General features: G+C 37.4%; 2 protein-coding genes across 3 annotated transcripts in view; one reads left to right on the top strand and one right to left on the bottom strand.

Moving 5' to 3' along the window:
- The first annotated feature begins 2,256 nt into the window (after positions 1–2,256).
- On the top strand, positions 2,257–12,267 carry LOC112509370 (GATA transcription factor 25-like). 2 transcript variants are annotated; one of them, XM_025114300.1, is made up of 7 exons: positions 2,257–2,552; positions 3,145–3,228; positions 3,319–3,449; positions 5,083–5,196; positions 5,806–5,911; positions 11,062–11,136; positions 11,749–12,123. In XM_025114300.1, the coding sequence occupies exons 1-7, from the start codon at positions 2,268–2,270 to the stop codon at positions 11,824–11,826; spliced, it is 873 nt and encodes a 290-aa protein (XP_024970068.1). In that variant the 5' UTR covers positions 2,257–2,267; the 3' UTR covers positions 11,827–12,123. The 2 variants fall into 2 exon arrangements, with proteins under 2 accessions (XP_024970068.1, XP_024970069.1); XM_025114301.1 differs by lacking the exon at positions 5,083–5,196 and having other exon boundaries at positions 11,749–12,267.
- A 20-nt stretch (positions 12,268–12,287) lies between these two features.
- The window catches only part of LOC112508981 (protein SABRE-like), a 41,266-nt gene continuing 28,376 nt past the window's right edge, over positions 12,288–25,177 (bottom strand). Inside the window, exons 8-22 of the mRNA XM_025113851.1 lie at positions 17,837–19,607; positions 17,642–17,748; positions 16,772–17,131; positions 16,481–16,599; positions 15,931–16,180; positions 15,259–15,489; positions 15,004–15,143; positions 14,509–14,581; positions 14,218–14,319; positions 13,977–14,116; positions 13,798–13,819; positions 13,297–13,689; positions 13,049–13,216; positions 12,543–12,912; positions 12,288–12,458 (exon numbers count right to left, since the gene is read on the bottom strand). Of these exons, the coding sequence (XP_024969619.1) occupies positions 12,304–12,458; positions 12,543–12,912; positions 13,049–13,216; positions 13,297–13,689; positions 13,798–13,819; positions 13,977–14,116; positions 14,218–14,319; positions 14,509–14,581; positions 15,004–15,143; positions 15,259–15,489; positions 15,931–16,180; positions 16,481–16,599; positions 16,772–17,131; positions 17,642–17,748; positions 17,837–19,607 (4,401 nt within the window). The 3' untranslated portion in view covers positions 12,288–12,303. The remainder of the gene's footprint in view (positions 12,459–12,542; positions 12,913–13,048; positions 13,217–13,296; positions 13,690–13,797; positions 13,820–13,976; positions 14,117–14,217; positions 14,320–14,508; positions 14,582–15,003; positions 15,144–15,258; positions 15,490–15,930; positions 16,181–16,480; positions 16,600–16,771; positions 17,132–17,641; positions 17,749–17,836; positions 19,608–25,177) is intronic.

Below are 25,177 nucleotides of genomic sequence, written 5' to 3'. Positions count from 1 at the left end.
TCTTTATTCTAACAAAATAAAACATTCAGAAATAAAATTGTAACACAATTATTGTGATACCTTTTAACATTTTGTATCAAATTTAAACTTATCGATGCTTTCTTTCATCAATCAACCACGTGTTCATGAGAACACACTTATTAACTACACAAGATTGACGAAGAAAGTCATCAACAAATAATGAGTACTTATATACAATTTTAAAGACTATTGTTAGGAGAAAACAAGTTATTATATGATAACTATCACAAGGATACTAAATGAGGTAAGTGATGGCTAAGGATTAGGGATTGTGATTCATCCATTAATTTGGGTTAATCTTATTCCCCCATCTCCCTCGCGTGCAAGCTGGTCGGTGAAAGGAAAGACCAATCTTGTTCATTAAATTGTACATGCAAGGTAATCTATCTATATATATATATATATATATATATATTAAAGGAAGAATCAAGAGTATTGAGGTGGCATCATGGAGTTTTTTGCAAAAATGGGTTGGTTTTGAAAAATGTTTGTAGAAATAGGTTAGTTTTAGTTTTATTGGTAGAAATTAAATAAGACAATGTCCTCGTTGGATTTTGTGGGGATTATAGTGTTTGAAAGGTGCAGGTGACTATATTGAATAACAAATGAAGGCCTATGCCATTCCCTAATCAAGTGTAGATTATGTGAGCTAAGTTGTGACCCAAGAAGAATTTTGCTAGTCCTAGCAAGAACAAAGTGACCTAGGTGAGTGACAAGTAACCAAAGAATTATTTGGGCTATGATTCCATAGGTAACTACCTTTACATCATGTAATCATGCAAGAAAATAAAACTAAAAGCTATAAAAACTATCCCAGACTTTAAAAAAGAAAAATATGGAGACTAAATGTAGTGATTTGAACATGTCCTACTCCATAGGGTTGTTTGTTTAGAGCTTCACAAGCTTAATGGTGTGGTGAGCTTATTCGATCACCATCATATTCCCATGGTCATCACCATATCTCAGTAACTTGGTGCACCTGATTCAAAGCATATGCCTCAAACAAAATATGTAAACATCAAAAGTAGACGTTTACAGTAAATACGTAAAAGAACTACTTTAACCTTATATGAAATAATACAATAATTTTATCCATACACATATTTTAATTTGATTTTTTCCCAATCATTCTAAAATATAAATGATTTAAATAACACATAAAAGGGGTGTTCAAAAAAAAAACTGTTGGGATTGTTCAAACCGGTCGAACCAAGCCAAGTAGATCATTTTTGGCTGTTTGAGTGGTCTGGCGATCTAGTCCAGGTTGAAAAATAGCAAAGCCGCTTGGTCCGCTCTAGTCTGCCTATTGTACTTTTTTAAGTGGTCTGGACGGAACCGATTGTCAAAATACATATGTATTGATTATGTTTATTTTTCATCTTGTAGTCTTTACTTTTATGCCCTAGCTAAAAAAAGTTCGTCAAAGACATTATGTTTTTACTTTTCATTTCTGAATTGGTAAACTTCTGAAATTCGTTAAAAATCAAATTCAAAATTCCAAATTATCCTTAATCTTGCTCAACGTTTGTCCAAAATTACAACTATTGTTGGTGGACTTGTTTAACTTTTTTTTTTTCTCTTTCATTTGCTCAATGTAATTTTTTCATTTTAGAGATAGACGTTTTTTTGTTATCCGGTATACTATTTCTTAATAGTGCTATATTGATAGAAATTTCATTCAGATATAGATATCATTTTTTTAGTTTAAAGCACATAACAGGTCTAAACCGTTTAAACCGGTCATACCATACTGTTTTTTGTGGTCCGGTTTAACTGGTTTGGTTATTTGCTATCAAACGATTCAATTTAGAATTTTTTTAACCACCATTACAATTTAGTTTACGGTTTGGAGGTTACACCGCTCAAAACAAAAAGTAAACACTCCCATCCTATGAATTTAACTATAAAATTTCATGAAAATATACTCATTGTTTTAGTCTAGTCAAAGTCAAGGGACTTTTTGGTAAAACTACATACTACAACATAAAAGCCAAGAAATCATGTTGAAAGCCACCAAATTTTTTGAACAAATTGGAATGTCCTCATGTAGAAAAGAGACCAACACATTCCTCATCACTTGAATGTCTGAATTGCCCCTACTAACTTCCATTTTCTTACTTGGCCTTTTTGTAAGTATAATCTTTCCCAAAGGGCAAACTGGTAATTTTAGCTCAGCAGGCCCCCCTCCCAAAACCTATACATAACGCATACTGAGAAGGCACTTGTGCTATTCTTCAAAACCTACAATGTACGGGAAGTCGTCGATGAGTGAGTTTGGTGAGATTCCGCCGGAAGAAGTTCCGAGCCATCCCGGCGGAGTCCGTAATGGAGTTGATTCGATGGATGACCGGAATGTTTCATACGGCCTCGAAGATGTCGACGGCGGGAGTGATGGCATTTGTGATTTTGAGGGAATCGATGGGGTCGTTTACTCGGACCTCGCCATAATGCCGCGCGGCGACGCCGGTGACCAGCTCACTCTTTCTTATTGTGGCCAAGTATACGTGTTTGACAATGTCACTACGGACAAGGTCGGAGTATTGAGTCTTGTTTTCTTCATTTACTGCTTTTAGCGTATGTAACGTTAATGTGTTTGTAAGAGACAGGGAAAACTGAAATTTCTATTCGGAATTTTAATCGTATATTTGACTGACAACTAGAACGAATGCAAAATTTTAGTTTGGAGCTTCAGTTCACTTCGTTGTGTTCATTTTAACAAGACGAATTCACTTTCTTTTGATTCCTCGAGAAAACTTTAGGGGTGTGAGATTGAGATCTTGACTTAACCTGTTAATTGGACTGTTTAATTTGGGGGTTTTGAAACTTAACTATCATTTTTTTAGTATCCTCGTTTATTTGTTGAAGTTTACCTGATTAGTGATGATAATGTGCCTGTTAGAAATACAAAAAATGTTTAATTGGGGCTAAATTTTTTTATCATTCATGTTGTTAAACAAAAACATTAGATTGATGACCGAACTTGAATTGAGTTTATAAAAAGATAAGTTAGTGAGGATGCATAGAAGTATGGAACAAACCTCTACTGGTGATAACAAGGAGCATGTTTATTCCTGTCTCTCTACTTCCTGGGTTTGAAAACTGAGTGTTGTTTGATGATCGCAGGTGCAAAAGGTGTTTTTACATCTTGGGGGATGTGAATTCCCAGTTGGTCAGCAAGGTGCAGAATCAGCATACCAAAATCCTAGAGTAATTGTTTGACCATTTGAAGCTTCATTGTCAATTGCATGTGCTAGTATTTGTCTTCTCTACATTAGTTGCTTCTTTTTTCTGGTTCAGGATTTGGATTATCCTGGTCGCTGTAGTGACCCTCGTAGAGCTGCTTCTCTAAGCAGGTTCCGTCAGAAGAGGAAAGAGCGTTGCTTTGAGAAGAAGATCAGATACAATGTTCGTCAAGAAGTTGCTCGCAGGTAATATTGTGGAAGCCTTAAGTTGTTGATGTATCACTACCGAGAACACCTTAGATTAGCATGAGCATTTTGAAATTATATAAATGCCTGTACCTGAAAGGAACTTGGTTAGTTGGAACTTTATCATCTTAATCATCTACGTCCTTTCAATTTATGGAATCACATTTGATAGTTGTAAGGTATCTAGGATGTTTTGTGAGATGGATATAGATATGTGCTATGTTGATGCTTGATTTATGAAGCCATGTTCTTGCTTTAGAGCTTGACTTTATCTGATTTATTCAATTTTCTTGAACATTTTATCACTTACAGGTCCATGTCTCTTTGCCAAAGTGGGACCTTGGAGTACCCAACTTGTTTATAAGATGGCTTTATTTATATGTGATTTTACATGAAAATGTTCATGTAGTTATACAACCACTTGTCTTGAAAATGGAAGTTGGTCCTCAAGGTAACTCGAGATTGAGACATGAATACTGGAATTTGTGATGTCAATAAAATTTGTGCAAGCAGATGTCCAGTCCTTAAGTATAAAATTTACCTTTGGTATCTTTTCCTGTGGCAAGAAATGTCAACACCGAGTCTCTCTTGTTGGCGACCTGAACCTCCTCTCCTCCCCATAAAAGAAATATTAACTAAATAACCAGTGTACAAGAGCACTAAGGGAAAATAACCTGTATTCCTTATTTAGTTCGATCAAATTAGGGAAGCATGTGAAAGTATGAGTGTATGACTAATAGTTTGTATTTTGCCTCCAGTTCTATATTCAGTCATCTACAACTTCACTCTTCCTTAATCTATCAATATAACATAAGTAGACATTGCTTCTATGCACGAAACAACTTACACAAGTGACATGTAATTTAGAAGTACTGAAAGAGGTTACAAGCATGGAAAACATTCTACCGCTTATTTTTCTTAAATTGTTGATCTGTTGACCTTCACTTTGAGGGAGATGAGTAACTTTTGCCTGTTTGTCCTCAAATGACATTGGTGTGTTTGGTTATTTTTATGAAATACAATTTCTCTTACAAAAACTTACAGAAGCAGTACATAATTTATTTTTCTCTTTGGTGAGTTAGATGTCAGTTGTCATTGATGTGAATTTAAATTGTGGAAAGCTTGACCTTATTCTTTAATCGTCGTTCGCCATCTCAGCGTTGTCTGCTTATTTGGACTTGCATCACTACTTGATTTGGACACACCTGAGGGTATAAAGTTGTGGCTTCCCTGGATTAGTTGGTTTTGATTTAGTTCTTAGTTGTAAGTATGAATCGGTCAGGGTCCTATTCAATCATTTTAGATTCACCATAGGGATCAGAAACAGATATGCTTTGGTTGTTTGATGTTCAATGTTTTATAGTAGGATTTGCTTGACTATTGGGAAAGGTTGCATCTCTTATATGAAGTTTGACCACTGATTCATATACTTTGGTTTCCCTATCTGTTTGTTAGTATAATAATGACTAATATACATGCTGTTTACAACTTCTATTGTTTATATAGATCATAGGGTAGATATTTTTAAAAGGCTTATGGTACAGTAGTATTCCTTGCTTTCTTTCAACCTTAAACTGAATTATAGATCCCTTCCCATGTTGGCGCTTGTTACTTATCAGTATTGCTACGGCAGGATGAACCGTAAGAAGGGCCAATTTGTAACGTCCCAAAATTCCAAGGAATCTGCTCCTTGGAACACTGGAGAAGCTGAGGGTGCAGAACAAGATGAGATCCCAGTCACAACTACGTGAGTCATGAACCGTGTATATATTTACTTTTAATGGTCACATGTTTATGGAACTGAATTAAGATGGTGTGTATTATAACTCTTTATGGGCATGTGTATCGACCAGACATACTTAGGGGCTGTTTGTTTACCTCTTAATCATTCCATTAAGAGGCAGGCTCTGAATCGCTAAAAGGTGAACCTTGTTTGGCAAAAAAAAAGTCTGCCTCTTAATAGTTCTAAAACCGTGTGAATGATTTTGTATCATAGGCCTCCCTTAACCATTCAGCATTCTAATTCCATTTTAAACAATTACCGAAAAATTATATTTCATTTTGCACTATATCATGAGAGCCTCTTAATCATTCTGACCACTTAATCATTTTGCACCAAACCATTCAACAACTGTCAAACAACTCTTTAATAATTCCTACAAAGGCCAACCCTTTCTGTGTGAGTTTTTTATAACCACAATACAGTAGTTTGTAGTACTGTTTGCCTCCAACCATTTCTATGATTATTCAATGGTATCTCTGCATCTCTCTTTTGTCCTCTGCAATGCTAATATAAAACAAAAAATATATAAATTCACTAATTGCATCTACATGTCAACTCTCCATTGGTCGTCAGATGTGCTCATTGTGGTACTTGCTCAATGGACACCCCAATGATGCGACGAGGGCCGGCTGGTCCTAGGACTCTTTGCAATGCCTGTGGACTTTTCTGGGCAAACAGGGTTTGTATCTCGCCTATTCGTTTTTCCTGTACAAGTTGCATGTTCGCTGTTGTTAAATTATACTATGGCTTGTATGTTGGTGAGGGACTGTCTCGGACACATTCAAGTCTGTCTTATGCATAATACCGCTTGCCATGTTCTCATACATCAGCAGACAGCTCAAGTCTATGTCTACGTTTATGCAAGATATCGTCCTTTTTCTTCAGAAGATCATCGATAAGATGGCATCCAGAATTTATATAGTACACAAACAAATATCATCCTCTACATAAAGCACTTAAACTCTCGAATATGTAATCGGCATAATCATGAATTAGTGTAATATCATCTGATTTATGAGACAACAACATGGGCTTTAAGGAAAGTTTACATGGAGTCGAAGAGGGAAGTAAATTAGGTCAATAGGCTTAACAAGAGGAAGCTAGCAGAGGGGAGTTTCTTCTTCCCATGGTCATCACATGGTCCTAAAGAAACATAATGGCTGAAAATAGAGATATGTTTGAAAAAATATGAATTGTTAAACAGTGAAATACTATCTTTTATGCTACCTTTAGCTGTTATCCAGACTTTCTCTGTGGTAAGCTTCGATACGGCTTTTATCTACACCAATACCATGCTGCTGTATGCAGTTTTATTACTTCTCTAAAAGCGAACAAGACAGTTTATGCAGTTCCAGTTTCAATTTTTTATTTTATTGGCCTGTATTTCAGTTTGATTTTGGATTTTTGCTATAAAATTAAATTACCAAATAGGATGATGCGAAGTATAGAAGGTGTACTGTACAAGTTTAGCTCAAAATTACTTAAGTGGCAACCACTAGGTGTGGTTACTGATAACATGTATTTAGGAGAGGATGCATTGTTATTGGCCTTGTGTTTCTTATAGGACTGCGGAAATGTTGCACCCACTTTACTTTCTATGTATAAATAATATAATATACGCTCATCTTTATATTCAGAAACAAACATGCGATTGTTTACATTCTATTTATCACTTTCACTCTCTCCACTATCTCTCTCTGTCTCTAAATGCAATTTATATTGGTATCAAGGCACATATATTACAACCTGCATTTCAGGAAGATTTTCTTTCTTTCTCAAACCAGAATTAGATGACGAATGGCATAGAAATGACATTTGCAGCATCAACATCAATACTTACACCTATACCTTACAGGCAATTCGACAAATAATCTGTTTCTAGTAAGAAGGGAAGTAATCCCATATGCATTTATCATCATGATGGAGCAAACAGGGAACTTTCAACTTAAGTTATGCATTCAAATTATCAAAACACTTATGCAAGATGTAGATAAATCTTATTTTTTGAAAGATTACTATACAAGTTTTAGCATGAAGGATGCATTCATGAAATCAAAATACTATTACATCATGTGTATCACAATTTGCCATGTGATCACCTGATGTTTTAAAGGCAGGAGACTTGAGTTTCTTCAACTTCTTTTTTTTTTCCTGCTAACCCCCTTTTTCCTGCCGTGCTGTTACCTTGTTCTTTAACTGTTTTGTGGTAACTCTTCATCTATATTCTTTTTATGAGCTAAGGGAGGGTATATCTTATTTATAGTGGCTCATAAATGGGGGCATTAAGTGCTTTTAATGATGTGGCTAAGTTTCAAAGGAAAAATCTCCATTTCATCCACATTAACCACCTTTTCAGCCACATATTTGTCCCACTAAGCAGACTTTTCAATTAAATTATTTTATCATTTAGTTAAATAAATATTATACATAATACCTTCTATTATAAAGTTAAGTACATCGTTATGATCATCTCATTTTTCTCTACATTTTGACATACATATGTCAACAGTGTGATTTGTACCCAATAGAATATATTATCGTTTTCAAACCGATCATCTCTTTGATATTGTTAGTTAACTCAAACTTCATGGCTACTTAATATGTTTATCCCACAACAACCCATATTACTTAGAATTGTTTTCTTAAACATTCTTAACTTCTGATTATAACGTTGGTACATGATTGATTATTAACCGATTATTAAATCAGTTGCACTGATTCAGATCGTATTATTATAAACTAAAGCTGTGCATTATTCTCTTGGATTCAATCTTCGTCGGAAGTCTAAAATCCTTAGGATGCACTTACGATAAGGACTGGTTAATTTCAAACTCGATCAACAAAGCCTTCTATTCAATAGCATACCTAAGTTTTCTGACAACACAATCAACTACCCTCTAAAAGTGGGTTGTTACAAGAGTAATGTGGCTTATGTCGTTACAGTAGTAGCTAAGGATATGTTAGGGGTTTTGTTAGGGAGGACTATGGACAAAAGGACTTTTGGTGTTGGAGCGAAGACGTACAAACAAAGGTTAAGGTAAAACAAACTGGTTTTAAGAGTTGATGTCATGCAAGGAAGAGGAGAAAAGACTAGGTTGAAGGTACTGTACAAGGATGCAAAACAAGAGGCAAAAAAGTGGTGTCTATGGCAAAAGACAAGGAATATGAGAATGCGTAGGAAGTTAGATATCAAAGAGGGAAGAAGTGGGATATATAAGCTAGCAGAAGCCAGAGAAAGGAGATGCTAGGATTTAGGAAGCATAAGGTGTAGCAAGGATGAAAATGAGCGGGTTTTACTAAATAATGAAGATATTAAGAAGAGACGATGTGGTTATCTGTATAAGCTATTTAACCAGGAAAGAGAGAGGGATGGATATGGGGTAGGGGTACTTTAGTAAAGACGCAATTTATGTTACTGTCGGCGTATTAGCTTTAGGGGAAGTGAAGTTCTCTAAGAAGATGGGTATGGGTAGGTCGTAGGACAGGACCAGATGGCCGATATGGCCATTTTTGGGAGAAGCGGGTATGCAATGGATAACAAGACACTTCAATGTCTTCCTCACGACTGTCAGGATGCCCGAAGAGTGGAGGCTTAGAATGGTGGTGCCGCTCTATAAGAACAAAGGTGATGCTCAATGTTGTGGTAACTATCATTGCATAAAGCTACTTAGCCCCACAATAAAATTGTGGGAGCAGGTGATAAGAGGCCAACGAGAGGTTAGAATGGTACAATGACTTGGGGAACACTAGGTTGCGAATTAGTTGTTCTAAAACAGAAAATGTTTGTTGTAATTTCAAGGGAACGTATAGAAGAGGGGTTGAAGTCAATAATCGAGGAGAGGGGGGGGGGGAAGGTAACCCGAAGGGACAGTTTCAAGTATTTAGTTTTCATGATTCAAAAAGATGGGGAGGTCGAGGAAGACGCAACACATCGCATAAAGGCAGAATGGCTAAAGTTGAGAGCTGCCACAAGGGTGTTGTGCGACAAGAAGGTTCCAGTAAAACTGAAAGGCAAATTCTGTAGGGTAGCAATCAAACAATATGTTGCAGTGTTTGGAATTTTGGGTGACAAGGAAGGTCGTTGAGAGGAGGTCGGAAGTTGCGGAGATGAGGATGCTTAGGTGCACTTGTGGTCGGACCATGTTAGACAGATTTCACAATGAGGTTTTCTGGACAGAGTTAGGAGTTGCCCCAATCTTGGATAAATTGTGAGAGCGGAGATTGCGATGGTTTGGGCACGTTCGTAGGAGACTGTTGACAACACTAATGAGAAGAGTAGAAAGAGTGACAATTGAGGGGATGAGGATGGGAAGTCTGAGGAGGACATGGGATAAGTATCTGAGGATGGACATGGCAGCCTTAGACATTTCTAAGGACATGAACTCTGATAGGAGTATTTTGAGATGGAAGCCCAGACTAGATATGGGAACCAATAGGAGAGGTTTGGGAGAGGGTAGAGGGCTAGCAGTTTAGACTAGGGTTGTGTTTTTGCGATACTTGCTCAATATTGTTCTGCCTCACTTGCTCTATGTGTGTCTCATCTTACCCTACCTTACCTTGTATATGTTTTCAATGTACCTACTCATTATCTTTTTACTTAATTTTCTCACTCTATGTTCAGCATGTGCTAGTCCTCGTTCATTCTATCTATTTCTTCTCACTCTTGGGGGTCTTCATGGAAATAACCGCTTTGTCTTTTGTGGTAGAGGTCAAGTCTGCGTACATCTCAACCCCCTGCAGTCCCTATTTTTGGGTGGGAGTTACTGGGTTGGTTTTTTTTTTAATGGTGACCATGAATCCTTTGAGCTCCAAATTTGATGCATAGAGCAACATTAATGCTGGATTTGATTCCATGGAGAAATAGGGATGGCAAATATTGACAACTAAACAGATAACTTGAATTGTGCCCTTCAGGAAGTAAAGACTATTAAAAGCAATTGCTTGGCAACTCTAAATGCAACGCTCCAATTTCTTTTCTTTTTTGCAAACCCCTTCATACATGCCTACGGGAAGACCCTAAATTTTGAGTGTGCTCATAGAGTATCTGCATAGTTCTTATTATGATAAATTATTGAGTCAGGAGTAGTTGTGGATCCGTCCTATAGCTTTTGAGAGTCTTTAAATGGCATGTCTGAGCAGAAGGGTGACAGTCATAATCTGTGAGAGCTAGAGTAGGTAGAATCATACAATTCTTTGTTTTTGGATGATATCAGTAGGCTGTGACCCAATTATAAACTGAGAGGATGTTGTCACAGCTAGTGTAATGGTTCAAATTTGTAGGAAACTGCACTAAAAAAGTATTGGATACTATGACTGTCAACGTCCAAATTTGTAGATTTCTGGGCTTCTAGCCAGTAGCAAGATTAGTGACCTCCATTATCAGGTGAACAAGGAAAATAGCTGAGCTTAGAAGCACCTAAACACTATGTAATGTTTCAAACTACAACTTGTCGTCTATGTCTTCTTGTAAGTAGAATGTGGTGTTTTGTCTACTCTATGTACATCTTCCTCCTATAATGAATGGAGCCATTATTTTTTTATTTTTTATTTTTTGGGGGGGAGGAAGAGTTATGCAAAGATGGGGACAATTATATTATCTGTTGTTCTAACGAATCTTGGCAGATTACTTGTATCTATTGTAATTCAAAACGACGTGCTACATATCTTTAACTTGAATGTTTTAGTGACTTGTAATTCTGTTTGTTCATTGAAAAGTAATGTTCATCTTTGTAAGGTTATATCCATTACTGTTGGGTCTCATTAAGCATGTTCTTACCATTTTTGGTCTTTACCTTAAAAACTTCCACGCTTGTGTCTCCACTTATACAGGGCACAATGAGGGACCTTTCGAAGAAATCCAATGATCAATCTTCTTCGCTAGCTGAACAGGTGTACAAGTGTAAGGTACTATATATCTTCCCTTTACTCCCAACCGAAATTATTAAGTTTAGGCCATTCAACATTTCAAACAATTTTGTCTGTGAGATAGAATTAACATGTGATTATGGGTTTCATTTACTCAATTCAAAGAAAACAGAGACAAGGGCCGTAAATTGTATAATATTTGATTTTAATGAATAGCATCTTATCTTATCTTCATAAAATTTTAATACGTCCTCCACCCATGAAAATTTCAACTCTATTGTGTGATATCCCATTTCTTACCGTAGCTATTCATATATGGCTAAATATCAAAGCTTAAATTACCTGTATTACACAGGGTGTCATTACAAATTATTTATGGCATTGTGTTTTGTCCACAAGATTCTCTTATTTTTTGCCACAAAGGATAATTTGACATTTGACTAATTGTCATTCTCACATGCATTTTTTTCTTCTATTCTCTGGAGTAGAGGTCAGATATGCGTGCATTTGACCTGGTGATACCGGGTTAGTTTGGTTTGGTTTGGTTTCTAAGAACCAATTAAAGGGTTGATTAACACCTGCAATCATTCTTCAATAGTCATGAGGCATAGTGAGTACTAATTAACAAGTCTTTATTTGGTGGTGTTGTAGGATGAGTACAATGGATCCAACTTTGGAACCACAATGCCTAGATGCAGCAACGATGCTGAGCTTGGATTTGGCAACTGAGCAGCAAGGCTTCTCTTGCATATATACATATAAATATATATTATATATATCAACCAATTCAAAACTAAATAGAGGATTTTAGCTTACTTTGTGTACATATGGATTTGTTGGTTTTAATTGCCTGCTGCTACTAGCTCAAATTCTGTGTCTTAGCTGTTTTTATACCGACTGGGGTTCTTTTTTAAAATCCCCAACATGGTTTTAAGTTAAAAACACAAGAAGTAAAGCGTTTCCTGCTTTCATTACAATCCCAGTTTGTATGTTCTTCTGTTACAAGAAATTAATGTGATCTGTGTTCCATGATGCAATGAATATATGACCTGCAAAATGAAGGAATGGATTGGAAATTTTGACAGAAAAATCTGACATATTTATTTGGATTGCAAAGGTCTCAGACCTTTAATAAATCCCTTCATCCTATACAACTGATGGGTCGATATAAAGAAGCTACACATTCTAGATCTATAAAACACATGATCATTGTGTGGATGGCGGGTTTTCCTTTTCCCCAGCAGCTTTTTCTTGGGCAGCCTTGTACTCGAGGTATTCCTCAAAAGGATCGTCGGAGTCACTCGAAGAAGAATCACTGTCGGATGCTGTCGGTGATGATGGAAGCCCATCAACAGAAAAACCTGACCAAATTTCATCAACTTATTTTAAAACAACAGTTTCTTGTAAACAACATAGAAAGGATCATTTGTTGCAAGGAAACTGACCTTTCTGCGAGTACTTCCTGGTGTGGCGACGTATAAGCCTCTTAGCTTTGGTTATGGTGAGTTGCCTCGCAAAAGGAGAATAATCCTCGTGATCACTCCACTCGCCTGGCATTGCTTCTTCTCCTTCATTTCTCATTGTACGAAGCACAAAGGCCTTGGCCTTACGACGCTGTGTATGGAATAACCCTCTCACAGAGGTCACAAATCCATCACCAGCTCCATCAGTTGCCGGTTTTGGAAAAGCAAGAGCAAGATTCTCAGATATGCCAGCAGACCCACCATCGCTATCGCTATCATGATCAAGAGTAGGGACATTTGCTAGATTCGGTTCTTTGTTTTGACCATGCATCTTATCTTTGAACTTCTTACCCTGCACCAACAAAATTATCATACTTTCAATCTACTTTAACAATTGACAGAAATCATATACCCCAAAATAAATATATGTATCTGTTGTGTTTCAAGTAATTAGAGAGAATGGATTTTCGGGTTGTGTGTTCTTTTACCTGCATTCCCGTAACAGACTTGAGGACGCTCCAAATAACATGCTTCTTCACTCTTGCAAGCAGCTTCTTCCAAGTACCAGTGAATTCAACACGGTGGAATGAATCCATCAACAACCTCAGATCACTGACAGCAAATCTAGAGCCTTCGTACGTCACTAGTAGTTCTACCTGTTCCAACACCATTTTTTTACATAATGCTTTGCTTCAACTTTGAAGAATAACTCATGTCCTTGAAAAATAACTCCCACCTGACTTATCTTGATATTATGAAACTCTCTCAGCACCTGAGGCTTGCCTTTTTTGTTGTCAGCTGGTTTACCCACCTTGGCTTCTTGATCTTGACCAGTTTTTGAAGCTTTTGCAGGTTTTGCAGTTTTTGCAGGTTTTGCAGTTTTTGCGGTTTTTGAGTCCTTGGATTTAGGTTTACTCAACTCATCCTGATCTAGACACATAGGTGAAGAATGCATTTCTTCTAGAAGTTCATTAGCCACGGATTCCGCTACAGTTTCTTCCCATGTTCTATCAAAAGAAGAAGTTCTTCTCAACTCATGTGCTGATGCTTTTGCTTTCTTTGATGCCTGCAGGCATGCAATACCAACCATAGAATTTAAGAGCATATTCTCCAAAATGAAGATTTTAACCTACAGCAGTTTCTCCAAAATGGTGAAAGAACATAAAAATCTTCAAATTCGAAGAACTCATCGAAATTAAATGCTCAAGAGAGAAATGGTTCTTTTTATTGTTTCCACCAAGTTGATTGTATAATAAAATCTGTTGGGATATTAAATGTATTGAATATTTTAATAATATAATTAATGTTGAAATCTCCAAAAATGGGAATCTGTTGGAGTTGAATGCAATGTTTTTAGAGATTTTAACTTTTGTTTCTCCATTTTGGAGAGATTATTTTAATACCCAAATGCATCACCTAAGATTTTCATGTAAGCTATTTGGAATATTTACCAAGGGATCAGCAGAGCTTTTAGTGGATCCCTCTAATTCTTTTGTAGTCTCATTCCCTTTTTTGCCTCGTCTGAATCCAGCAGTTGTGGAGACCTTCCAAACTTCCTATTCGTTCCAAAGTGACATCCAGTTTCTAAACTCAAAATACGAATACAAATACAAATACAATTGTACGTTGAAATAGTCGATAGAGGGAGGCTTAAAACCTGCCGTCGGTGGCTATCTTGTTCCTCCTCTGGGAAGAAATACCCCCACATCACTCGGTACATTGACTCAGTCAAATGTATTTTCAAGGGGTAAACATCAGCCTATATGTTTAAACAATTAGTATAGAAAGATGAGAAACATTTCAAGCAAATTAATTAATAATAATAATAATTATTATTTTTTTTCTCACTCGAAAATACCCTTTAACAATGACATGTGAACGCAAATCAGTAGGATCACAATTTCATAATGAAGACAATAGGATAAAAGGAGAGAATGGGAGTGTTTACCTGGAACAGTTCAATAGGAGAGGCACCATCCTTCCGAGCACCAACTTTTGCATCTACTCGAATCATCACTTTCCTGTTATTGCATCAATTAAGAATAAGGGACGCATCAGTTAATTACATACACAAAATCCTAATCTAAACATACTCAAGGATAAGGGTCATTGGTCCCAGTGGATTCAAATCTCACCAAAGGTGAAAAGTGTGCGTGGTTATTTCTCGTGTATAAATATTATATACTTCAAAAAAGAAAGAAAAAGCCAAAGCTTATAAATATCGACACCAAACAGGTATTGCAACCATAAAATGAAAATTATTATTGCATACTTAAACAATACCAGCTACAACACCTCCTAATCTATAGTTTCTATATTTGGGGACAAGAAACATTACACAACCTAATTAACGCAGAAAATTATTTACAAGTCGAACAGACAAAAACTTGTTCCTGCCTCTAATAAGCATATATATCTATCAAAAGATGAAAAGTTTACGTACTTTCCCCATTCTGAAGGAGGATTCCATGCAGCCAGAAGTGTGTCAGATTTAGCGTTCGGCAGGCAGTTTTTCACAACACAGTACTTTATTGTGAATCTAGCAACACCAATATCTTTATAATCTCTGTCAAAGTCATATATCTGCATACACCAATTAAAAATATTCATCAAAAACATCAGAATACAAACAAAAATACCTTCAAAACTTAGTTGTTTCGATTTCAAAAATCAATTTCATGAACAAAGATCTACATACCATGTCATTTATCTCTATCTCTGAAATAGCTTTCGCATCCAAAAGCATGCTCCATGCCACTTTCTTCAATTGAAAAGATACGTGCATAGCACATGAGGGGCCTTTATTTTTCTCTTTCTCCTTCTCCATTAACCGTTGCTGTGCAGCTTTCCGCAAAACCACCCTCAAAGAAGCAGCCGCAGCCTTTCTGGATTTTTGTGCATTTACCACTTCTTTCCTAAGTTTTTGCACCTGCAAAGGTAAAGGTGAAGTTTCAAGTTTTTTTTTAATTTTATTTATACCAAAACTTAGAATTAGAAAACATAGAAAGCAATGGGAATTCATACAATTAGTTGCAGACCTATATATGGACCAACTCTTATAAATTTACACATGTAAGCCTAATTATTGATATTCTGTATGAAATATAAAGTTCACTAACATGATACATAGCAAACCTCAGTAGGAAATTTAACTGAAAAAGTAATCTTATACCATAACGTACATATAAAATGACTACAATCAAAATGATCAAGAGTGGCATTCGCTCCAATTTAAAACATCACTTGTTTTGAAAGGCTCTGACGTAGAACACTAGCTATAGTCCACAAGAACTGCATCATGTTTATTCTTTCCAACTTTTCCTTTGGCATAAACTTTTGAATTGAATAACTCAAAAACTTTAAATCTTACCAATATGGATCTACTGCAGGTTACCATCCACATATCCCCTTCCTTTTCCGAGGAGATGTCTACAGCGGTATCATTGGGAACTGCAAGCTTCCTTATATCATTGTAAAGCAAGTTTTGTGCTCGTTCTTTCTGTTCAAGGTTGACTCGTTCTAGTTCTACCTCTTCAATACCATCAGGAACAACCTCATCGACTTCCTCCTCCATGTCTTCATCATCTTCTGCTGATTTTGGAAGACTACTTTTCTGAGGCCTGAATTACAAACACTAGTTAAATCAAAGGTACAGTCACATATATATAACTTGTAGTTTCTGAACCAAATCATTCATTGAAAATTTTCCTCAGGTTAAATCAATCATGATTATAAGCTTCGTAGTTTACTTGTAAGATTGTACAAATATATAGCAAATAGCTGCTGCTTAATTATATATCTTATATTACAGTTTGTTGGTAGTATGATTTTACATATACATAGACAGATATTATAATAGCTAAATATCATTGACTTTGGAGGCCTGATGTGAAAGAGTAAATAATGATAAAGAATCTTACTTTGGAGGCCTGGCCAAGAGTAGATTGTTCATGACATCGAGGATAACTTGATACTGGCGAGATGTTATGGTTGCTGTTATATTATCAGAATTGAATGCAAGTTCGTTCAAAGGTTTCACCTGCAAAGGAAAGGTTTCAACAACTTAAGCTTTAGCTTTGATTGTCTAGTAGTTGTAACAAAGATGCTAACCATCAGCAAATTTCATATTGTTCTTCGTCAACATACAAAGTCCATGTCCTTTATAGAAATTTCTTTTCCTTTAACTTTTTAAAATAACCCATTTAACACACCTTCAAATCTGCAGCTTCACCTTTGTGCCTTGTGTAGCGGAAATACATATCACAGGGCATAAACACTTGTTCAAGTAGAGCTCCGGTTCGCTTTACTTTTGGCGAGCTCCTACGTATCTTGGGCAGCCACTGGACTCCAGCCCCTGGATCGACATCAGTTGGAGCAACGTGAGCCTGCACGTGTTCCAACATCATAGAGAGCTCTGATCGGTTCCATATCAATTCAGGTTGCCTTTCACAATTATTTACCCCTCCATTACTCACAGCTGCTTGTTCAATCACCTCGATGCCAACATTAACAACTTTATGAAATGAGCGAGCTAAAACTCGACCACTAGCAGCAGCAAGCAAAAATCTACCCTGTTGACCATAAAATTTTAATCCATTAACATATAAAATATACCCAAACCATAATCATCAAGTTGAAAATACATACATTGTTAATATACCATATCCTCTTCCCTTTTCAGAGTACAAGTTTGCCGTTAAAATTTTCCTTGATGATAGGTAAGTAATGTTGATAGCATCTATGGTAGGTAAGAGATTGACCAAGTACCATCTAGAGGTTTTAGTACAAAAATGAAAAGACTGGTTGCAGTTTAGGCCAAACTAGACACCCCCTCTCCCAAACCGTAAAAAAGCTGATGTCATCATCCAACTTGTCATTATTCATTATGGGAAACTGAAAACAATAGGACAGAAGGGAGGAAGGCTATGAACATGAAATATCAAGCCATACAAGAGATCCTAAACACATTATCAAATGAATAATTAATGGATGAAAAAAGACAAACCCCTGAAGAGGATGGGCATATTACTTAAACCAATTTCAAGCAATTACACTATAAAAAATAAGTTGTAACAACTTACATTGGCTTCTTCTGAGTGAAGATTGAACTGTGGCTCGATAACATTTACCATGAAAAGACAAGTGCCCTCCTCGTCCTCCTCAGAGGCATCAACATTGTCATGTTTTGCTGCCAAAAACACTGAAATCTTTAGACATACCGAGTGATGGTCCAATAAATGATTACATCAAAAGTTTTAAGGTGGCCTTGCACTTACCAACATCATCAAATGTTTGACGGTCTGGTTTATCTGAATCTGATGGAGACTGTGATGCTTCCTTTTGTTTTGGAGAAGGACTTCCATCTTGACCAGGAGAAGTGGTCTTTGAGATGTCTTCTTGAATAATAGGTTCACTTTTATTTTGTGGCGGCTGGGTCTCCTCAAGTAGCTTCCTCTGTGCATACTGACGAGAAGGAGAAGGTTTTGGAGGAGTAGCAGCTTTGGCTAACTCACTACCCCATGACAACATACCGTTTCTGTTCTCAATCGTCCAAAGGAGCTTCAATCCATACACAAAAATGCGCTGACAGTTATCAGCTATCACAACATTATATCCGTCATCATCACTTGGGTCAGACTTTTCTTGTTCATCACTATCACTTCCACGTCGAGATTCGGATTTATAATATGTCATTGCATTACTTCTTTTCCAAGCTTCTTGCCATGTCAATAATCTTGAACAATCTGCCTTGGGGGATTGCTTTCTGATTATAAAGTAATCAGATGACAATAAAAATCCATCATCACGATGCCTTTCTGTGGTTCCTCCAGCATTATCATTTACTTGTGAGCTTTTCTTTGATGTTTGAACTTTAATAACACTTGTGCAATCTTCCTTATTTAAATATACCTTAGGCATATGCAGATCAATGCCCTGGTAAACAAGATCAAGAAGATCACGCTTGCTATCAAATGTGAACTTTTGCTTTCCACGACCTAAATACATTTCAGATTTTATCTTTGACATCTTAAAAGTCAATCCTCTAGCTGGATCATTATCATCTAAAGACATATGCCTTATACAGGTTGGAGTTATATCAACACGAAACATAACTTCTGTCATCACTTTGTCTAATGCCAGGTTGCCAGATCTAGCAACTCTTGGAACACCAAAGCGAGGATAACGAGAGAAGAAACGCAATTTCACAGGAGGAAGAACATTCAAGTTACCGAACTTTATTAGCCAAACAATATCATGCGGAGCAACACTTATAGTAGGTGAATCAAATGATGCAATCTTATCAGAGGATTGTGACTGATTCTCAGACGAGGGAATAGCTTTGAGGGCCAAATTGACACGCAGGGAGAGTGAAGTAGATCTGAAAGGATCGAATATATACTCACGAGCAACCCCTTCAGATGGAAGTGCAAACAAAAAATGGTTTAATGGGGTGCCAGAGTCACAACCCCAATCCATTAAAACCTCAAGAATGAGAGTTGGGGCAACTAAGAAAGGTCCCTGGCCCCCAGTAGGAGGTTTGATGGTTGAATTCCTTAGCAAAGTATCCAAACTGCTCGTAAATATATTCACCTCCCTTGCAGAAACATAAATACGCCCATCTGACTGCTGGATTTCCATATATCCACAAGACATTTGGAGTTTGTCAGACTTTTCATACGGATCAACTGTACCAAGAACATTAAATAAAATGTCAGAGAAAGACAGGGTGGTTTTGCCATGAATATAATTTCTCATCTCATCCCACCATGGCAAGCTCTTCTCTTTCTTTGGGGGAAGAACAAAAGGATTTGGGTTCCTAACGCTTAAGTTGGCCCTACGTAAAGCCACAGTGAAGGCATAGCTCAAATCAGCTAAAGGTGGTTCGAATCCCACTCCAAAAGATACCTCTCCTTTCTGGAAATGCAATGGCAAATCTAAAAATGTTTTCATTGGTGGAGTTGTGCCACTAACTGAACGATACATTTCCACCTTCCTCCATTTACCAATATAGACTTCATGCAGAGTTTGGGGCTGAAAAGGTGTGGCCTGCAATAAGGAGAATTATTCAGAATCTTCTTGTTTACATGCTCTAGTCCTGGTCCTGACAGACAACCAAAACTATCTGTGTACATGTTTATAACAAGAGCTCATATATTTCCTGTATAATTCAATAAGGATACATATAGTTACAACCTACAACATTAAGCATTTGGTTTTTATTTTAGACTGCGTAATGCACATAAATAAAAATTTGGTGCTTATCCACAGTCTAAAGTGTTAGATAAATAACTGAAGAATTCAATACTTTTGTTGCATATTCATTGCAAGAACAAGGCCCAACCAATGCAAACATAACGCAGGCCCAAGTTTAATTAGAAGAAGGTAATATCTGCTAAATTAAAATGGTCCAGTAGGCCTCCTTACAGCTTCTATTTCTGTTATCATCTAATTTCTGATATGGGCAAGAGTCTGCTAGGAGAGAGAATAGTGCCTACACACACACACATATATATATATATGGCTGATGTGATAACAAACCCAAGAAATATACTATTTATTCCAATTTCTATCAACTCTTTCTTTCTGATTTTCACAGCTGCTGCTATTAGTCTCGGGGATCATTCTATCAATTTGGTTTCCTAACTAATAAATTCAATTGATCTTCGCCACGTCTTATTAACCTTGATCAAACTCTAGAGGGAAACTGGGCTGCACCACTTGTATCAGAGCTTCAAGAACATCTGCTTCACCATTGCTCAAACCAGATCCATCATAAAAGACCAGCAAAAATGTAATGACAGTAGCCCAAACAATGAACACTCTTTTTCTGGTGAAGTGGAGCAGAACAAACCGTCACCCACCATGGCTCAGATGGAGGTACTTTTTTATTCTACTTTGAGTGATTTTGGCATTAAAACTTGAATCTGCGGGTCAACAACATAGCATGTCTATAGCTGAAAATTCCTGAACTATCTCTGAAATGAGTGATCTAATTCATGGATTATCTCTATAAATGACACAATTAGCTGAATATAAGGGATGAAACTACTATTATTATCCGAAAATATGCTTAAGATATACATCGAATGGTTGGAAATATGTCTGTCTTTGTTTCTCTGTTCGAGAATTTGACTTCAACCATTCCATTTTCATGTCGAATGAAATCTGGAGCTGTGTTTGTTTGTACAGGGGCTTGATGGATCTGTTCGTAATTGGTTACCGATTAGATGGAATTGGAATAAACGAGCTGGAAGAGCTTGCTTTCTCCACAGGAAACACATTGGAAGGACCTTGGCTTTGTGGATTGTATGGATGTCTTTTGGGACATCATATTTATAGTCCTTTGGTCTGGACAGAAAATTTGCTAGAATATTTTCTGACCCCTTGATGTGTTTCACAGTGAATTTCCATTGAGAGAACCAATTTGCCCACCTCAAAAGTTGGGCTTCTAGGAATATCTTTCTTTTGAAATGGAGCATGCGTGGGAAGGAAGACATATCCATTTCAATCTGGAAATCATGACCGATTAGATGGAATTGGAATCTTTCTATTCCCCTTTTGACAACTAAGATCTCTTTGAAGGTAGAGTGGTAGTGTTGCTCTGATTCTTTGAACGTGCCGCTTTTGTATCCACAAATTGTTTTGACACCAGTTTTGTCTTAAACTATTAGAACTGCCCCCCAATACTCATCGCTTGCTTCAGTCTGGAGGACCCTTTTGTCAGAAACAGTATTCATCTTTAAAGGAGGCATCACATCAGCTAGTTGCTATCCTTTCTATAGCTAATGTTTGTTTCCTACTCCAAGGGGGCGGACTTTTTTCCAGCATGGGGAGTAAATGCACAATATGGCTTGATAATTTAGGCAACGAATCTGCCATATAATTACCAGCCCAAGAAATTGTTGAATTTCTTTTTGCGACGTCAATATTCCTGGGAACTCGTGCAGTTCTTGAGCAATGTGAGGCTGTGGTTGGCATTGTCCATAAGATATTTTCATACCAAGAAAATCAATAGAATTTACTCCGATTTCCATCTTCTTCTCGGATAACATGATCCCATGTTCTTTGACAACATAATGAAACCTGGTGAGTAAATCTATGTGAGATTTTTCGTCTGGTGAGAACAGAAGGATATCATTGATGTATACCAGAGTGTTGTTGAGTATAGGTTCAAAAATCCTTATCATTGCCTTTTGGAAGACAGATGGAGCATTTTTTAAACCAAACGGTATTACTTTCCACTGGTAGTGATGGTCTGGGATGCAGAAGGCAGTTTTTGGTCTATCATCAGGACAACCCTAATTGCCAAAACCAGCTTTGAGATCAAATTTTGACAAAACCTTTGCATCTACGAGAGACTGGAACAATGACTTCTTCTGTGGTAGAGGGAACTTGTCATCAGCCAAAAATTAGTTGAGGGGTTGATAATTTATGACTAGCCTAAGCTTGCCACGAGCTTGTTCACTCCTCTTGTTAACGTAGAATGCCTCACATGCCCATGGTGATGTGGTTGACTATATGAGATCCTGACTTATCAGTTCTGAACACTTTTGAGTTGCAAGCTGGAAGTGATCTGGATTCATGCCTGGATGGCTTGCTCTTGTGGGGTTAACATCTTCGTTTTGTTTGAATGGGAGCGTAATAAAGAACGAAGGATTTAACCATAATGGAGATCCATTTTTCTTCAAAAATTATGTATGATTGGAGGCGCAAGAAGTTTGAATAATCTGGTGTTTGAGTCTACCCATAGTGATGCCTGATGCCATATAGAGTCGTGGAATAGAGCTCCATGGATTTAGGAAACTCTTGTAGCGTAGACCCTGTTCTGCATACTTCAATCCTGATAGTGTATGGAGTATGTCGAAACCAATCAGAAGTCCTTGCCATGCGAAGTGGATCCTAATAATTTGTGTTTAACCACACATTTAGGAAAAAGCCGGATGTATACCGGGATACTAATTTTGTCGATGACAAGTATCACCATTGGCTGCAAGGAAGTGCTGGTGATGTGGCCTCCAGTAGCTGCTGAGTAAGATATTAGGATTTAATATTGAAACAGAAGACCCAGTATCAAAAAGGCGACAATCGAGATAAGCTTGGCATATGTTGTGGTGAGAAGGTGGACTTTGGCTAAAGGAACTGGCTGTGATTTTTGTACGGGTAATACATGCGGGACAAAGTTTCAAATGTGTGGGAGAGGAAGAGGTTTTCCTGAAAAATAGGGAGAGGTTTTATCATGAAAACTTCGATGTCGGGATGGTACTCTGAAAGCTCAGTTTCGGACTCTTCATCTGAAGAGTCTGAATAGGCAATTGAACATAATGACTGGTCATTAAGTTCGACATCAAGAGAATAGAGAGATTCCAGGTCTGAGATGTCGACCGGCTCAATTTGGTTGAGTGTCTGAATTAGCGCTTGGGATTTTCTCTTGTCTGTACAATTTCTTGCAAAGTGCCCTTTTTTTTTTTGCATATATAGCACCTATCAGTGTTTTGAACCCATTGTGGTTTCTGTTTTAGGAATTTCCATCTTTTGTTTCGACCGTTATGTGAGACGAATGGCTTTCTCCTTTCATCCGAAGTGGACATCTTCCTTTTGCGGGAACAATCACAAGAAGAATTCTCTTTGCATTTTATTCGTAAATATTTGTCATCACAAGGTGTACGAAGGGTTTTGCTAGTCTTCTCGAGATCTCATAAGAAGTTTCTCTGATTGCAGAGCTTAGCGAGTGCATTCAATAACAGCTGGTAAAGTTCTCCTATTGAGGCTTGAGCAACTGTGATTCCTTTCAGCTCTAAGAATCTAAATAATTCATTTGCTAGAGTTTCTGGGAAGGAGTTTAAGAATACTTGTTTGAGATTCACATCATCTGGTCTATTTAGACAATAAAATCCTTTTGACATGCGATCATAATGTCTTTTAAGATCTTTTTTCTAATATGAACACCACTTCCTTTTCAAGAATTCTTCTCTTGCATGGGCAGTGTGCTCGATTGGATTGCCTATAAACTCAACATAGATTTTATGTATGAGTTCTTTGGGAGATTGAGATTGCTGGATTTGTAGTTGACGATACTCTCCAAGACTCAAGTACCAATCTCTGAGGCGACCTTGACACCTGGTTATGAATCTTTTAACTAACACGTCAATATCATAGTATTGGAGTTCTGCACTACACCATGTTTGCATTTCAATGCTTCTGTCCCTCCATCTTGATGGGGGAATGTCATCAAAGGTGAACTGCTAATTAGTATCACCTTTTGGAGCTTTGGCCCGTCTTTAGGGTGTTTGTTTCTGAACCAGTGTCACTAGGTCCTTCTTCTACTTCTGAATCAACATGATACCCGGTTTCTGGCTCTGTCATGAACAGGTGTTCGAATGCTTCTGTTGGGTCAAAATCACCTTCTTCATTAATGGAGTAAGAGATGATTGGTGCAACAACAACAGTGGATGCCGTAGGGGTATTCTTTTGGGTCAAAGACTGTAGAAAGAAGAAATAGGGTTTATTTCCTCTATTAGCAAACTCCAGGTGGCCTTGAGGAGGCAACCATAGATGTGTCTTCTGGGAGTACCTTTGTTCCACTAGAGGAGGCTATCTCGGATCTTTCTGGGGTTTGTTGAGATATGGCAGGAAACAAAGTGCGCTTGCTTGTCCCTTCTTCTTTTTTAGAGGACCATAACATTACTGACGGAGATGTCTGGATGAATGGTGACGAAGGAAGTGGCTGTGGATCAAATGCAGTTCCAATATAGGCAGTGGAAGGTAACCTCCATGGATCATCAACCAGGGTTGATAATCGTTTTTGCTTGTGTTGTCTTTCAAGATCCATAAGCTGAGCTTTTAGGAACTTCATTTCTGATTCCTTTTGGGTGAGAGAGATGGGAGAGATGGGACTGGAGTTAGGGTGGGAACTGAGAATTTAGAAGTTAATGAAGGAGGTCAAATTTATTCTTCAAGGTTGACCAAGGTGTAATTCCCTGATTTGGAGGTGAAGACAAGTCTTGGTTATACAAGGAAGAGCAATTCTTTCAATTGGATCAGAAGGAAGCAAGGTGAGATTAGCTGCCATCCACCTTGAAGGGAAGCCCTTCAATGGCATCATGTTTTTGTGAAAAGCAGGTAAAATGAGAAACTTACATGGAAAGAGGCCATTGACTAAGTCACCTTACGACTCAGATGTACAAAAGATGTTGCGAACCCTGAGGATGTATTTACTGAAGCAAAGCAGCTGCCACCATTCAAGAAGGGTTTTGACCATCAAATACCATGAAGGCACAAATCCAGTGAATTTTAAACCATATTGGTACCCTCATATTTGTAAAGATGCAATAGATCAATTAGCAAATGAGCTGTTTGAGCAAGGTTGTTGGTGATTTTAGTGAATCATCATCCCGTTTTATGTGATCGGATTCACAAGAGAATGAAAGGGTTGGTAGTTAATCTACAATACGGGTTAGGAGGTGCGGAGTGCACACTTGTATAAGCTAGTTAGAGCCCGTAATCATCAGATGTCACCATAAGGCGGTGGTAAGGGGGGTTCTAGCTTAAAGGGGTCACCCTTCACTTTTCAAAGTCTCATGAAAATATACTCCAACCTTGCATATGTGTTGCTATTT

Source organism: Cynara cardunculus, assembly GCF_001531365.2.
Source record: "Cynara cardunculus var. scolymus isolate 2C chromosome LG 3, CcrdV1, whole genome shotgun sequence".
Lineage (NCBI taxonomy): Eukaryota > Viridiplantae > Streptophyta > Magnoliopsida > Asterales > Asteraceae > Cynara > Cynara cardunculus.
The sequence above is the reverse complement of the archived record's forward strand: the minus strand, read 5'-3'. Positions and strand labels throughout refer to the sequence as shown.